Source organism: Psammomys obesus, unplaced genomic scaffold (genome assembly GCF_907164565.1).
Source record: "Psammomys obesus unplaced genomic scaffold, mPsaObe1.curated_primary_1811, whole genome shotgun sequence".
Taxonomy (NCBI): Eukaryota; Metazoa; Chordata; class Mammalia; order Rodentia; family Muridae; genus Psammomys; species Psammomys obesus.
In genome coordinates, this window is record NW_026595981.1 from 25,882,645 (window position 1) to 25,896,850 (window position 14,206).

At 53.7% G+C, this 14,206-nt stretch overlaps 1 protein-coding gene across 6 annotated transcripts; it reads right to left on the bottom strand.

Moving 5' to 3' along the window:
• Positions 1–5: 5 nt before the first annotated feature.
• Positions 6–7,289, bottom strand: Atxn7l3 (ataxin 7 like 3). 6 transcript variants are annotated; one of them, XM_055619699.1, is made up of 13 exons: positions 7,127–7,289; positions 5,680–5,790; positions 5,254–5,386; positions 4,871–5,042; positions 4,604–4,701; positions 4,400–4,422; positions 4,028–4,073; positions 3,804–3,832; positions 3,435–3,503; positions 3,168–3,211; positions 2,858–2,929; positions 2,623–2,780; positions 6–2,526 (listed from the first exon to the last, which is right to left on the bottom strand). In XM_055619699.1, exons 2-13 carry the CDS (start codon positions 5,728–5,730, stop codon positions 2,378–2,380), a joined length of 1,044 nt encoding a protein of 347 aa, XP_055475674.1. In that variant the 5' UTR covers positions 5,731–5,790; positions 7,127–7,289; the 3' UTR covers positions 6–2,377. The 6 variants fall into 6 exon arrangements, with proteins under 6 accessions (XP_055475674.1, XP_055475672.1, XP_055475673.1 ...); XM_055619697.1 differs by having other exon boundaries at positions 3,804–3,889; XM_055619698.1 differs by having other exon boundaries at positions 4,028–4,094.
• Between the last annotated feature and the right edge of the window lie 6,917 nt (positions 7,290–14,206).

Below are 14,206 nucleotides of genomic sequence, written 5' to 3' on the forward strand. Positions count from 1 at the left end.
CAGGCTACCAACGGGAGATGCAGTTTATTTACACCAGCAGCCATGGGGGCAGAGGGGAATACACAGCGTTTACAAAGTTAGCTACCTGTACAGGATGGATTACATATGCAAAAATAAAAATCTCAAGACCACAGGACAGCGTGAGCCCCACCCCCCTCCCCCAATGACCCCAGCATGCGGTAATGCCAGGCGGGTGGCCCCTGGGCATGCGGGGGGGGAGTGATGCATGGAAGGAAAAGCCACCGGCCATGGAAATTAGTACAGAACCCCCCCACACACATTCAGACACATGATAGGATACAGGGACGACACCTAGCCAGGGTGGGGAGGATGGGAATTGAAACCCACACAGCCTGCTGTTAAGAGGGAGGGAGTGGGGAGTTCCTAGCCCCTGTTCAACTACACAGTAGGGAGGGCATACTCCCCAGAAGGAAAGGGTTTGTTCCCTCAGGGTCCCTGCTGGACCAAGCCCATCTCTTACCCAGCCTGGGCAGGGGGCTCTGCCCTGAGGGTGAGCCAAGGAACAACGGGGGACATTTTGTGGACAAACCAGTTTCCAAACTATTCCCTCCAACCAGAGGGAAAGGGAGAGGTGGGAGAGCAGAGAGTGAGTTGGCCTGAGCTGCAGCTACTTCTCGTAAGGGATAGCGGCCTGAACCTGCTTCCCCTGACCTTCAGCAGGCTCCCAAGCCTGTGCTTGGGGTGGGGGTGGGGGGTGGCCCCAGAACCTTCTCTCCCCCTCACGGGAGAAGGCTGTGGAGGGCCAAGGACAGAGAAGCCCAGGCTCCAGGATTTATTCTAACTCCTGCCAAAATTGGTTTGACTTTTTAAAAAAATAATCATAATGCTTGGGTTAAAAACCAAATTGTAACCAGCCATCAGCCACAATCAGAACCACCCCAGGGGGAGACTGAGGTTCCAGACAAGGTACTGCAACCCTAATTCTTTTGTTCCCTTAACCCAAATCAGTCCAACCAGTCCTGGGTACTAGCTACCTAGTACTCCTACCCAGGCTCCTCCTGGGAGGAGAGGGGACATGTAGAGCAAGTGCCAGAAAACTTGGCTCGGGGGTCAACCCCATCCCTGTCAGCCAGGTGTACTCCAGCCCACAGCCAGGTCCTCCAGCTCCAAGGCAAGATGGTACCCGCCTGGAGGTGGAACAGTACACGTAGGCCAGGTTGATGAGTACCTTGGCATAACCGTCCCACATAGGGGGTAACAGCACTCCCTCCAACCTCGGCTGACAACCCAGGGCAGAGACTACCTCATCCCACCCTACTCCTAGCAAAGGGAGAGAGGCACAAGATTAGGGTTTTTCCTCAGAGCCCCAAACCACAAGTACAGAATAAATAACTTAAAAGCGGCAAGGGAAGGGGAGTAGGGCAGGCTTTAGAGGTGGGAGCACTGGAGGAGCCGAAGCTGGTCAAGGTGAAGGGGTGGCAAGCAGCAGCTGGGAACTCAGGCTGCCCCAGCAGGGCAGGGCGGGGGGAAGGGAAAGGGGGAACACGGGGCCACCCCAGGAGGGTGAGGCTGGGCCCCTTCCTGGGGCAGGGAATGAGGTAAGAAACATTTCAAATAAAGCAGCACCGTCCCTCTCACCTGGGCCGCTCCTCACAGCCCTGGGGCAGGGAGGGCAGGGGGCCACTCTGATACAGGCTCCCTCTTCCTACCCTCCCCTTCCCATTCCTTGAAGCTGTAGAGGCTGGAGGCCCTTTCCCGGCACCCAACAACAAAAGGACAGCTCCTGCTGCCAAGGAGGCCCATGGGGACTGAGGGAAAAGGGCTGCCTCTGTGAGGCAGTTCTAGATGCCCACCTCAGCAGACAGCACTGCGCCTGCCGACCCCGGGGGACTGGGGACATCTGATAGGACTCTGCACACAGAGAGGACATACCAGCCCTGCCCCTCAGCTCCAAGCACCGGACCCATTCACATTGCTGAGGGCAGCCAGGGGAGGCCCCCTCTGGGCTCAGCTTCCAACCCAAAGCCGCCTGGGTAGCCCCAATGCCCCTCGGCAGGGCTTAGTCCAGTTCCTGGGGTGGGGAGCAGGCAGGGCCCTGGCACAGTGCCCAGGTCAGGCCCCCAGCCTAGCTGGACATCCAGTAACTCACAGAATAAATAGGAAAACCGCCTCCCCACCAAACTTATGTCCAAGGCATAATATGTCCAGGTCTGAGTCCTGCACGCCGAGGGGTCATGCTTCGTTGCAGAGGACCCTGACACCCCCCAGGGGCACATAACTGGATCCTCTGCCTGCCTGGCCCACCAAGCTTCCCAGGCCCAAACCCCCAGCAGCTGTCCGTATGCCAGGCTGTGCTGCCTGGGTGGGGGTCGGGAGAGAGGGCTCTCTCAGCCAAAGGCTATCCCTTGCACCCAAGTCAATTGATGTCATCATAGATGCTGGGCGTTGGGGGAGCCGGTGGCTTTGGCTTCTTCTTTTTGTTAGAGCCCAAGCTGGAGGCAGTCCCTACCAAGCTCAGATGGGATTTCTTTTTCTTGGTTTTCCGTGATTCAGAGCTGTTGGTACCTGCAGAAAAGGAGGCACAAGGGATGAAAGTGGAGCTGTGGAGGGAGGGAGGTGGCCCAGCACCAAAAGCCCCTGAGATTAATTGGCATTGTTTACCTAGACCCCATCCCTGATTTTCACTAGTCTTGGAGGAGCCTGAATCAGAAGGTGAGAGATCAGAAGAGCCGTCCCACTGAAGCCGGCTGATGAGGGCCTGGCTGTCAGTCATGTCAAAGCCATCATTATCCAAGGAGCTCTCGACCTCCGGAAGGACGCTGGAAAGAGTCAGAGCAGCATGTTAGGGAAAGAGATCACCAGCCTGACCCACCATCCTTCTGAAAAGGTCACTTACGCTGAGGGCCCAAGGAAATAAATCCGTACGGTTCGCCTCTGTTCATCCGTGTGCTGCGGGCAGCGTAGTGACCTGGTGGGGACAGAATGATCAGACCCTGACAAGGCAGGGAAGGACTTCAGGAACTCAGGTGGAGCAGAAGCTGGAGGGACAGGGAAAGAGTCAGTGGTGAATCTCCAGATGGCGGCCTAAGTAAGTAAGGCCAGTTTGATGAAGGGAGGGTAAGGATGGGGGCCCATTGCTCAAATCCCAGAGGTATCCCCAACCCATGCCCAAGATCGGCCCCTTTTTAGTGTCTGTCTGTGCTCACCTTGTGCACATCTTCTTGGTATGTTCAGAAATCACTCCACATTGCTGAAAGAGGAACATAGCTGAAAGGAAGGGTAGGGGACCTACCCAGAACACTATATGCTCCCTCTACACCAAGCAGAAACCAGCCCCAGACCAGGTGGACCAGGAAGCATACTTTCAGAGAGAACTATGGTTCCTGCTGCTATGTCACCTGTCACCTTCAGGGTCCCGACATCTACCCATTGCTCAGCCCAAACCAAACTCCCTCCCTCTCCAAGTTACACACCGTGGTGAGCAGGCTCCGCAGCTCTTCCGGCCCCAGGGTCTCATAGCTGATCCCAGTTGAGTTGCTATACTGTGAGAGAACCAGAGGTACAGGTGAGAGAAGTTTTTAAAAAAAAAAAGAAGAAGAAGAAGGCAGGAAAGGGGTGGGGAATGTAAGTCCCTCTCATCCCTGCCTCCATGCAGTTTTCTAAGAATCCTTCCAACATACCTGCTTTTGGGCAAGACGGGACCCACAAGGAACACGCACACCCAAGACTTAAATAGCTCTACAAGCACCTTTAGTTGTCAGCATCCTGACCTCACTTGTCCAAATCCCAGCCACCTCACAAGAGCAATGGGAAGAAGCATGGAAAGGGCAGCTTCTACTCACCTTAAAAGGATCAGAGTTGCTAAGTTCCCCTGAAGAAGAAAAAAGAAGGGGAAGGGTGTTTGATGCAGAGGTACAGACAGAGAACCCTGAAAATAACCAGAGAGGAAGTGGGGGTGACAGAAGGATCACAGGCCCTCCCTCACACTCCTACCCCCTCGCCTCCCTTCCACCCAAGGCCTGTAACAATACAGCTAGCAATGACCTGTTGGTCTGTCCCCACTTACCATTTTTGTGTTTTAAAGACTTGGATCTTCGAGGGGAATTAGGGTTCTGGAATGGGAGATACCATAGCTTTGGGGAAAGGGCAACGATAAGGGGGAGCCGAGAACCCAGGGAAGGAAAAAAGATTTGACAAAGAAACGACCTCAAACTCATACTATTTGTCCCCAGTAAGAGACTATCTGCCTATATTCCCTTCCCCCCACCCACCAGCAAAACCTCTGGAGCTCCCCTGCCCACCAGACACCCTTATTCCCAAACCTAAAATGACCCCCAGTGACCTCACACTTGAGTCAAAAGACCTGAGCATTCCCTGCCCAAAAGAGAGGGTATCTGTCCTTCACCCAGACTTCCCCCATGCTCGCCCCGGCTCTCACCTTGTCTGATTTTCTCTTCTTGGCTGAGGGACAACAGAACAAAGAATATGGTTACTTTTACATTCTCATTCTCAGAGCACTTACATGCTTTCAGAAACTGCATTCCTCCCCCATCACTGAGACAGTTTAAGGCAAATATATACTCTACCCCTACTTTCCCACCTCACCCCAGTTTCTCCCAGGCTTTCCCTGATCCCCAAATACCTTTCTTCTCTGAGCCATAGGACCAGTCATTGTCATTGATGTCATCATTATCTTCTTGGTCACTCTCAGACTTGTTCATATTGTTGCTATTGGCAATCCTGCCCAGAATTGAGAAGAGAAATAATCAGGGCACGTCTGCACGCTATTTTATAGTGAAGCATGTGAGGAGCAAGTACAGCCCACCCTCTGTACCCTACTGGTGACCTCCTCCCAGACTACATGATGGTAAAGATCGCATCACCCATGCTGGAAGCAAAAGGTTCTCACCGACGGTTGGCGATTCGGCTGCTGTTTCGACCCATTCCCAGGCACTTCTCCAAGTGGGGGGCAAAGCGGGAAGCGGCAATACTGCGGCTGCAATTGGGGCAAACACACTCCTTGCTCTTCCACTGGTTGAAAACCTGTCCAAAGATGTCCAAGCCAGGCTGGTCCACGATCTCTGGGGGCAGGAGAGGCGTGGCGGTCAGACTGGGCTGGGTACCCTCAACTCTTGTGCTCACCTACGGTCCCAGGCCCTCTTTAAGCTCATCCTTGCCTAAGCTCACGGGACAGGAGCTCCAGGCTCTGCACCTAGGGTGGTTTCTAGAGAACCCTCTAAGTTCTTCCTGGGCTGAGCTGGGAGACCACTCTCCTTCCACCCTGAAGCTCACCAAAATCCTTCATGCTATCAGGATCCGTATCATCCAGGAAGAAGTAGCCACACTTGACAGCCCGGTGTACCTCAAAGCAGAATCCCAAACAAGAATCCTCGACCAGGTCCGCATATATCTCCTGAGCGATGGCCTGAGCCCCGGGAAAGAGTATCCATGGTCACAAGGGCGGCACGCCCTGGACTGAGCAACTCTCACTAACCAAATGTCTTGGCCCTAACCAAACATGATGCTTTCTCTGCCACTTTCCCCACCTTGCTTTTTTGAGTTCTTTCTTCCTCCCAGATCCCTGGACCTTTTCAGCTGGCCTTTCCCTCTAAGGAACAAGGCCGACTACCCAAATTCCTACTTTGGCATCGATGCCAGATATAGCAACGCAGAGACATCAAGAGAAAGAACCAGAGGCACACGTGGGGGAGCCCTCACCTCTAGTTTGCTGTTATCCAGGCCAGACAAAGACATTTCCTCCATTTTCATTTGTAAACTCTTGTGGAGACGGCGCTCTGACTGCTCATAGCACGGCGGGCGGCAACAGGGCTGCACACATGGAGGTGGGGGTGTTGGTGTGAGTCCAAGACACCTCCAAAGACTGCCACCTCCCCTCCCAACCTCGGAGCCCAGGGCTTAATCCTGGCATCGGAGTATCTCCCTCCCCAAGGCCCCGGATCACTAAGTCTGGATGGTCCTTCAGGGCCTGAATACCAGAGGTGGCCTAGTCCTTCCCAGGCCTAACCTCAGGCCCTGAACTATACTGCCAATCAGACTCTGGGTCTATAGGAGGCAGCAGCTCATCCCAGGTACCCAAAACTCAAACCCCTCTTTGATACCCATGGTGCAATGCAGCAGGGGGAGGAGAAGGAACTCTAAGGCCTCAAAGCAAACCCACAGGGTGTGGCAAAGAACTGCACAGACTCAAGACAACCCCCCTTTCTTTCCCTAAGGGCTCTCGGAGTCACCTCTGCTTTCCGCCAGGATGTCCACTTGGGGGGGTACTGCTACCAGAAGTAGGAATGGCCCTAAGACCCTACAACCTTCACCCCACTCTTGTCTTCTCCTAAAATAAGCCTGCCACAGAACACAGCCCACAGAAGCCTACAGGCAAAGGGCATTTCCAGCCACCACGAACAGGAGCAGAGGAGAGCCCCGTGGTACGCACGCGAGGAGTGGGCACTCCCCTTACCTGTTCTTTCAGATCGAACCCTCCCTCCCTCAGGACCAGCCCGGAAGTCTCTCCAAGAGCCCCAAAGTCCAGAAATCCCCACCGTAGGATTCAGAAACAGCTCCCACAGTTCGGGGCCCCACTGAACGGTGGGTACGAGTTTAAGGAGCTGCCGGCCTCGAGTGGGGTGGGGACTGACAAACGAGCCAGGGGCACTGGGAAGGGTAGCAGGCCGTGCCGCGGCTCCTCTCCCGTCCTTGCGGTACTGCTGCTGCATCATACCGACTGGGGGGAGGAGAGCCGAGCCGACCAAGGCCGGCAGCGGGCCGGGACAAACCGACCCCCAGAGAGTAAAGCAGAGTGGGACGCGTCCCGACCCCTCTCCGTCGCCGCCTGTCCAGAACCTGGACCGGCCGGGGAGAGGAGTCCGGGAGGGTGTCTCTATTGTCCCGGGGGCTGGGGCCTGGCTCCCTAACAAAGGCCCCGCGCCCCCTCCCCGGCCGGCCCTGCCCCGCCCAAGGAGGACCCAGCCAGGGGGAAACCGGGGGGCCCCGGCCCGGCCGGGAAGCCGGGGAAAGCCGGGCGTTTCCGCGTCGGCCCGGGGGGAGGGGAAGGGGCACTGACCCAGACCTGGGGGGAGGGGGCCCAAGCCCCGCCTTGAGCCCCGCCCCCCGCCCCCCGCAGGCCCCTCCCCCGTCCCCGTTCCGTACTCACCCCGCCCGGGGGGCCGCGCCGGGGCCCGGCGGCCTCTTAGGGCCGCGTCCTCCGGCGGCGGCGGCGGCGGCGGCTGCTTCGGAGCCCCATGTCCGTCGGTCCGTCCTCGCCTCTCCCCGGGGCCCGGGGCCCGGGGCCGGGGGGTCTGGCTGCCCCCCCCGCCTCGCCGCCTCACCGGGCGGCCATGGCCCCTTCCCCTCCCTTCTCGTCCCGTCGCCGCCTCCTCCTCCTCACCTCACCCCGCCCGCGCGCAGTCCGCGCGCCGTCCGCGCGCCCCTCCCCCCGCCCCCCACTCCAGCCCGCCTCTCCCGGGCGGGGGGTGCGGCGCGAGCCCGGAGCGCGCGCGCGTGCCGCGACCGGAGGATGGATGGATGGAGCGAGCGAGGACGCGAGCGTGCGCGCGCGCGCCCCTGGCCCCCCTCCCTCGGCGCGGGCGCGAGGCCAGGCGCGAGCGCGCTCCAACCTCCTCCTCTTCCTCCTCCCGCCCCTCCTCAACACCCCGCCCTCGCCCTCCCTTCCTCTTCCTCCTTTCGCTTTCGCGCGCCCAGCGACTGCTCGCGCCTGCTAGAAGGGCCCGAGCGCGTGCGTCTGCCCCGCGGCCGCAGCTCGGCAGCATTTGCTCCAGGGGGCGGGGACCGGGAGGGGAGGAGGGGCGCCACGCCGCCGTCCAAAGTACCGGCGGACGGGAACTGGGGCGGGGCGGTGGGCGGGGCCCCCGTGGGCGAGCCCAGCCAATGGCGGCGTCGCCTTGGCCCGGAGGAACCAATAGGATGGAGGTGGGCGGGGCAGCGTTCAAGGTGAGGTGCGCGGTGCGCCGGGGGGCGGAGACTTGGTGCTGTCCCGGCCGGCTCGGGGGCGGAGGCAACGGGGTGGCGTCGAAAGAGAGCGCCGGCTCCCAGCCGAGCCTGGGACGCCTTCCGGCCCAGGCACCCCCGCCCTTCCCGCGGGGCTCCCCGCTCCGCGCCCCGACCGCTCCCCACTCTGACCCCGAGGCACGCAGTCACTTTGTGTGGGGAGGGTAGGCTTGAAGTGCGGCGCAGTTGGGCGCCCAGGGCGTAAAACCCTTCGGAGGAGCCGGTCTGCGTTCGTTCTCCGGGTTTCGGAGTGGGTCACTAGCCTCCCCAGGCCTCCGAATCGCCGAGAGGAGCAGGTCCACAGCCGAGCGCGAGCTGCGCCCTTCTGAGCGGGCGCGCTCCCCGCCCTTATCCTAATTTAGATCCCACACCTGCTCGCCTTTCCTGCTTCCGGAGCCCACGCTGGACCCTCCGCCTCCCAGACAGCCTGCTTGGCACGGGCCAGCCTCTGCCTACACTGCACGCTGCAGCGCTGGGAGTGCCCCCATCCGCATGCTCCCTCGCCTCTTTAGCTTCGGGAAGGAAAGGTCCTTTTCTCGGGCGCCGAAGGTGTTCAGATTTGCGCTCACGTTTAGGTGGCCGTGTCTGCCGCCCTGGGACTGTTGGGTGACAGCCCACTAGCTTCAGATAAAAATTAAACTCTGAAATCACGTACTTTGAAAGCATCGTTGGCTCTTCAGGCTTCGGCAAACATCTGTGGACGTCGGTTGGTGGCTATTTCGAAGCAGTTAAAACCGCACACTAGTGTGAGCTTAACTCGGTAGACTGGGCAAGAGAGAGCTTAGGTCTCAGTTTCTTCCATTGCCAAAGGGCGTAATGCTAGAACCTATCTCATCGTGATGACTAACAAATAGGTTTATGCGCCACATCTTTTATCCTTTATTAAGGAGACAGAGGCGGGAGGCTCTGTAAGTTGAGGCCAGCCTGGTCTACAATAAATTCTTCCAGGGCTACATAGTGAGACCCTGTCTCAGCAGCAAAACAGAAGCTAACATGGAAGTCAGTGTGTAACAGACTCTTGGTAAATATTTTTTATTTTGTTTTTGTTTCTCTGTCCTGGAACTTGTTCTGTGGACTAGGCTCTTCTCTCGAAAGGAGATTCAACTGCCTCTGCCTCCTGAGTGCTGAGATTACAGTACAATGCTGTCATACCGATTAATTGTTTCTCTTTTAAACTGAAGAGACGGCTGGCTGTGGGTGTTAGGGACTAAACACTTGCCCTTTCAGTTGTGAGCCTAGTCTTTAAAGGCTGAGCCCTCTCTCCAGCACTAGCTGTTATTTCTTTTTTTTTCCTTCTACTTTAAATGATTCTTTGTACAAAGTGTCATTACAAACTTAACAACATTGTTTATAAATGTTACTTTTTTTTTTGAGACAGGATTTCTCTGTATAGCCTTGGCTGTCTTGGACTTGTTTGGTAAACCAAGCAGTCCTCGAACTCACAGCAATTGGCCTGCCTCTGCCTCCCGAGTGCTGGGATTATAGGCATGTGCCACCGTGCCTGGCTTATAAATGTTCTTAACAGCACAATCCAGATGCTGAGTGACATAGGAAAATTGTGCTTCCCCAGGAAGTTCACAGTCTCCTTGGGGTAGGAAGACATAAAGGAAAATAATTGAAAATTCGTGTGTTAAGACAGGAAAGAGATTTACAGTGTTCAGAGGTGGGCAGGAGAAGACATTAAGGATATAAGAGAATTGTCAGGAAAGGCCATGGTGGAACTCAGCAGTCCAATGGTCAATTTCAGAATCAGATTGGACACCAGCACTGAAAAAGAATATAGCCAGGTGTGGTGACGCATGCCTTTTGTCCCAGTGCCACGAGACAGAGACAGGGTGATCTCTGAGTTGGAAGTCAGCCTGGTCTGAGTGACTTCCTGTCTCACTACAGAGTGGGATCCTGTCTCAGAAAGAAGAGAGAGAGAGGGAGAAAGAAAGAAAAAAGGAATGTTGGCACACACCTGTGATCCCAGCACTGGGGGGAGACAGAGGCAGGTGGATGGATATCTCTGTGAGTTTGAAGCCAGCCTGGCCTACAAAGTGAGTCCAGGAAGCCAAGATTACACACAGAGAAACCCTGTCTGGAAAAAAAAAAAAAGAGAGTGAGAGAGAGATGGGGCTGGAGAGATGGCTCAGCCGTTAAGAGCGCTGTCTGCTTTTTCAGAGGTCCTGAGTTCAATTCTCAGCAACCACATGGTGGCTCACAACCATCTGTATCCTCTACTGCCTCTTCACTTGCAAATGGAACACTCATATACATAAAGTAAATAAATAAAATCTTTAAAAAGAGAGAGAGAAAGAAGAAAGACTATGTATCAAGATAAGGATAGCTGTCAGCAACAGGACATGAGCTGACTAGATCAAACAGGTCCTAGTACAGGCTGAGGAGTTTGTGGGTTTAAGCCATACAGCCAGAGCTGTGGGCATCATCAGGCCAGACTTGTGTGTATACATCACTCTGTATTCCGGAGTGTAGCTGACTGAGTTGTATGGAGTGAAGGAGAGGGAGACCCTGAAAACATCTTAAAGATGGAAAACTTGCCGGATGATAAATCTGATTTCAGAGAAACTAGGACCACTGTGGGACCAAATAGCGGAGACTCAAATGATGGTTCAACTTGGATGTGGAGCAAAGATGTGAGCCGGGCTTTCGGGAGTGGCCAGAGCATGACCATGAGACTATACCCATGTCAAGATTCTTCCTACTGTTTGCTTCTCATCAAAATAGTGTCCTAAAAATCCTTGCCTTGAAGCATTTTCACATTCAAAAGAACCCTTCTGGCTCCTCCCTGTTCCTCTGAATGTTTCCTCATATCCCTGCCTGTGGCCATCCTCATTCCAACCTACTGTGTGACGGACCATCCCATTCACTCAGCCCTTGACCATGGCTGCTCTGTGGGGGTGATCTTTGGCCGCATGCCCTGAGTTCATAAATACTAGGTCCTGAGCTGATTTCTGGCTGTTTGTGAGGCCTTGGGGTTACAGTAAGGAACAAAGCCTGGCACAGAAGAGAAAAGTGTGAGGAAGTCATCCAGGCTGTGGAAGAAACAAAGCAAAAGGTATATAAAGAAGCACCTCCCCACCCCGCCCCGCCCTGAGAAAGACTTTTTTTTTTGCTTGCTAGACTGTCTGCACAGTACCTGCATGCAGTGCCTGAAAAGTCCAGGAGAGGGCGTTGGAGCCTCTAGAATTGGAGTCACAGACAGCTGTGAGCTGCCTTGTAGGTGCTGGGTCTCAAATCTGGGGTCTCTGGAAGAGCAGACAGTGATCTTAACAGCTGAGCCATCTCTCATCTCTCCAGGCCCTCAGACAGTTTTTTGTTGTTGTTGTTTTTGTTATTTTTTAAGTTGTTGTTCTTTGAGACAAGGTCTCTTTATGTAGGCTAGCCTTGAACTCACAGAGACTACATGCCTCTACCTCCAAAGTGCTGTGTGATTAAAGGTATATAGCACCACTCTCAGTCTTGAAAGACTGTTCAGGTGGTGGTGCACACCTTTAATCCCAGCACTCAGGAGGCAGAAACAGGTGAATCTGTGAGTTTATAGGTCAGCCCGGTCTCCAGAGCTTGCTTCAGGACAGCCGGGGCTACGCTGAGAAACCTTGTCTAGAAAAACCAACCAAATATAAACAAACAAATAAATAAATGATGTCCTGAGTCACTAGGCAAAGAGGTGAAGCTTACTCTAGGCGGAGAGGCTGGGGAGATAGCTACGCTGGTGAAGGGCTTGTCTAATAAGCAGGAGGACCTCAGTTTAATTTCTGGAACTCAAAAAACGTCAGGTGTGGTGGTGCACGTAATTCCAGAGCTGGGAAGGTGAAAGCAGATGGGTCACTGGTCAGCCAGCCAGCCAGGCAACTTCTGAAGCAGAGATTCTTGAGGAAAGCAGGCAACATCCGAAGAACTACACTTTTTATCGAACTCAGTGCTCTACCTACTATATATTCTAGGCAGAAGGAAGAGAGCTGTACATTTGAGGCTTAGAGGGCTGGTGTGGCTGGAGCTGGGGCAGAGAAGCCAGCAGAACCATCAGACCTGCCCCTGCCCCAGGGGCCCGTGGTCTACACTTCAGTCCCTTACCCGTCACATGTTTTCTTGGATGTCAAATTTATGCAAGGGCAGTTTAGATGCTGGATTACTGTAATGAACAAGCAAGGTAAGTGTCTTCAAATCCACAAGGGAGGAGATGTAGGTCTCTAGAGAGGGTGATTGTCTGTGAGATGACATTTGAGCTGAAACCTGGAAAATGAGAAAATCAGCCTTATAGGTTGTTGGGGCAACAGAATTCCAGGCAGAGAGCAAGAAGGGCAAAGAAGCTGGGTGGGGCGCGCTTTAATCCCACGCTTTAATCTGAGAGGCAGAGGCTGGCAGACCTCTGAGATCGAGGCCAGCCTGGTCTACAAAGGAAGTTCCAGGACAGCCAGGGCTACAGAGAGGAACCATCTCAATGAAAATAAAGCATACCAACAGTGGTAATCCCAGCACTCAGGAGGCAGAGGTAAGTGGATCTGTGAATTCGAGGCCAGCCTGGGCTACAAAGTGAAACCCCGTCTCACAAACAAACAAACAAAACCCTGTGGTACACACACTTAAACTGCAGAAGAGAGAGCACATGGTTGGATCATTGTGAGGGATTAGCAAAATGTGGTAAAAAGAGACAGAAATATATATCATATATCACATAGATATTTATCTGATGTTTTTTTTTGAGACAGGATCTTCTTTAGCTTCAAACTGACTATACAGCCGAGGATGACCTTGAATTCCTGATCTTCACGCCTCTACCTCTCAAGTGTTGCGATTACAGTGAGTTTTAAGTAGAGGAGTCATCACAGTTCTTGTTTGTTTGTTTTGGAGAGAAGTTCTCTCTGTGTATCCCAGGCTGGCCTAGAATGTGTATGCTTCAGCATCAGCCTTCTGGGAGTTGGGGGGGAAATGCCATAATGGAAGAAAAAGAAAAGAAAAGAAAAAAAACAAACCCACACACTGACTGTTGGGATTACAGGTACATGGCACCACACCCAGTTTTTGTTTTTGTTGTTGTTTGTTTTTTTGTTGTTGTGTATGGTTGTTTTAGATTACTTATTTATTTTTGAGACAGGGTCTGTGTAGCCCTAGATGGCCTGAAACATATTATGGTGCTCAGGATGGCTTCAAACTTGTGGTAATTCCCCTGCCTCAGCTGACCAAGTCCTGAGATTTCAGGTACATGCCAGCACACTCAGCTTGTCCTTTCTCTTTCTTTATTTTTTCCTTCCTTGCAACTAGGTCTATTACCTGACTGGTCTTGAACTTCTGTAATAAAGTGACCCTTGTAAGCAGTCGGGACCACAGGTAGGCTCCACCTCAGATTCGTGTTTGCTTTTTTGAGACAGGGTCTTGCTCTAGATGCCGCTGGGCTGAAACTCAGTCTATATCCCAGGCTAGCCTCAAACCCCAGGCAATCTTCCCGACCCAGCCTCTTAAATGGTCTGGCTTTAAGACCATTTTGCCTGCTGCACACAGAATGTATTATGAGGAGCAAGACTGAGCAAGAAGACCTATTTGAGGTCTTTCCGGAGAGGGGACACTGGTGATGGTTTTAAAATGATGTAAATGTCCCTATGGAGAAGGAAGACAGGTTTGAGAGGGTTTTAGGAAGGGAAATAGACAGGTCTAGGTGATAGGTTAAACACGGAAGCAAAACAGGGACTGAGAATTTAAAGCCACCTCCCTGACTTCAGGCTGGGTAGTTGATTGTCTACACATCTGTACAGGGATCAAATCTCACATGATTTTATGCTACTGTCACAGAGTACTGCAGACTGGGCAACGTATAAACCACAGAAGCATAGTTTTCACACCTCTCATCAACATGACGGGACCGTGAATGAACAAGAACATACAGCGCAGGGGGCAGGGATGTGGCCAAAATCACCCTTGTCATCAGGTTCCCAACTCCCATCCATTTCTGAGAGATGGACTCTTGCAATTATATCATCTCTTAAAGGTCACTTCATGGGGCTGATGAGATGGCAGATAAAGGTACCTGCCACCAAACATGCTTTAACTTTGATCCTGGAGACCCCACACAGCAGGAAAAGAATTGACTCCAGCAAGTTGTTCTCTGGACACACACACAATGCAATCATAAAGTCCCACCCCTTTACTACCATTATCAGAATTGGGTTTCAACTTAAGTTTGGAGATGCTCAAGCTGTAGGACACAGTGCCTGGGGACGCCACCTTT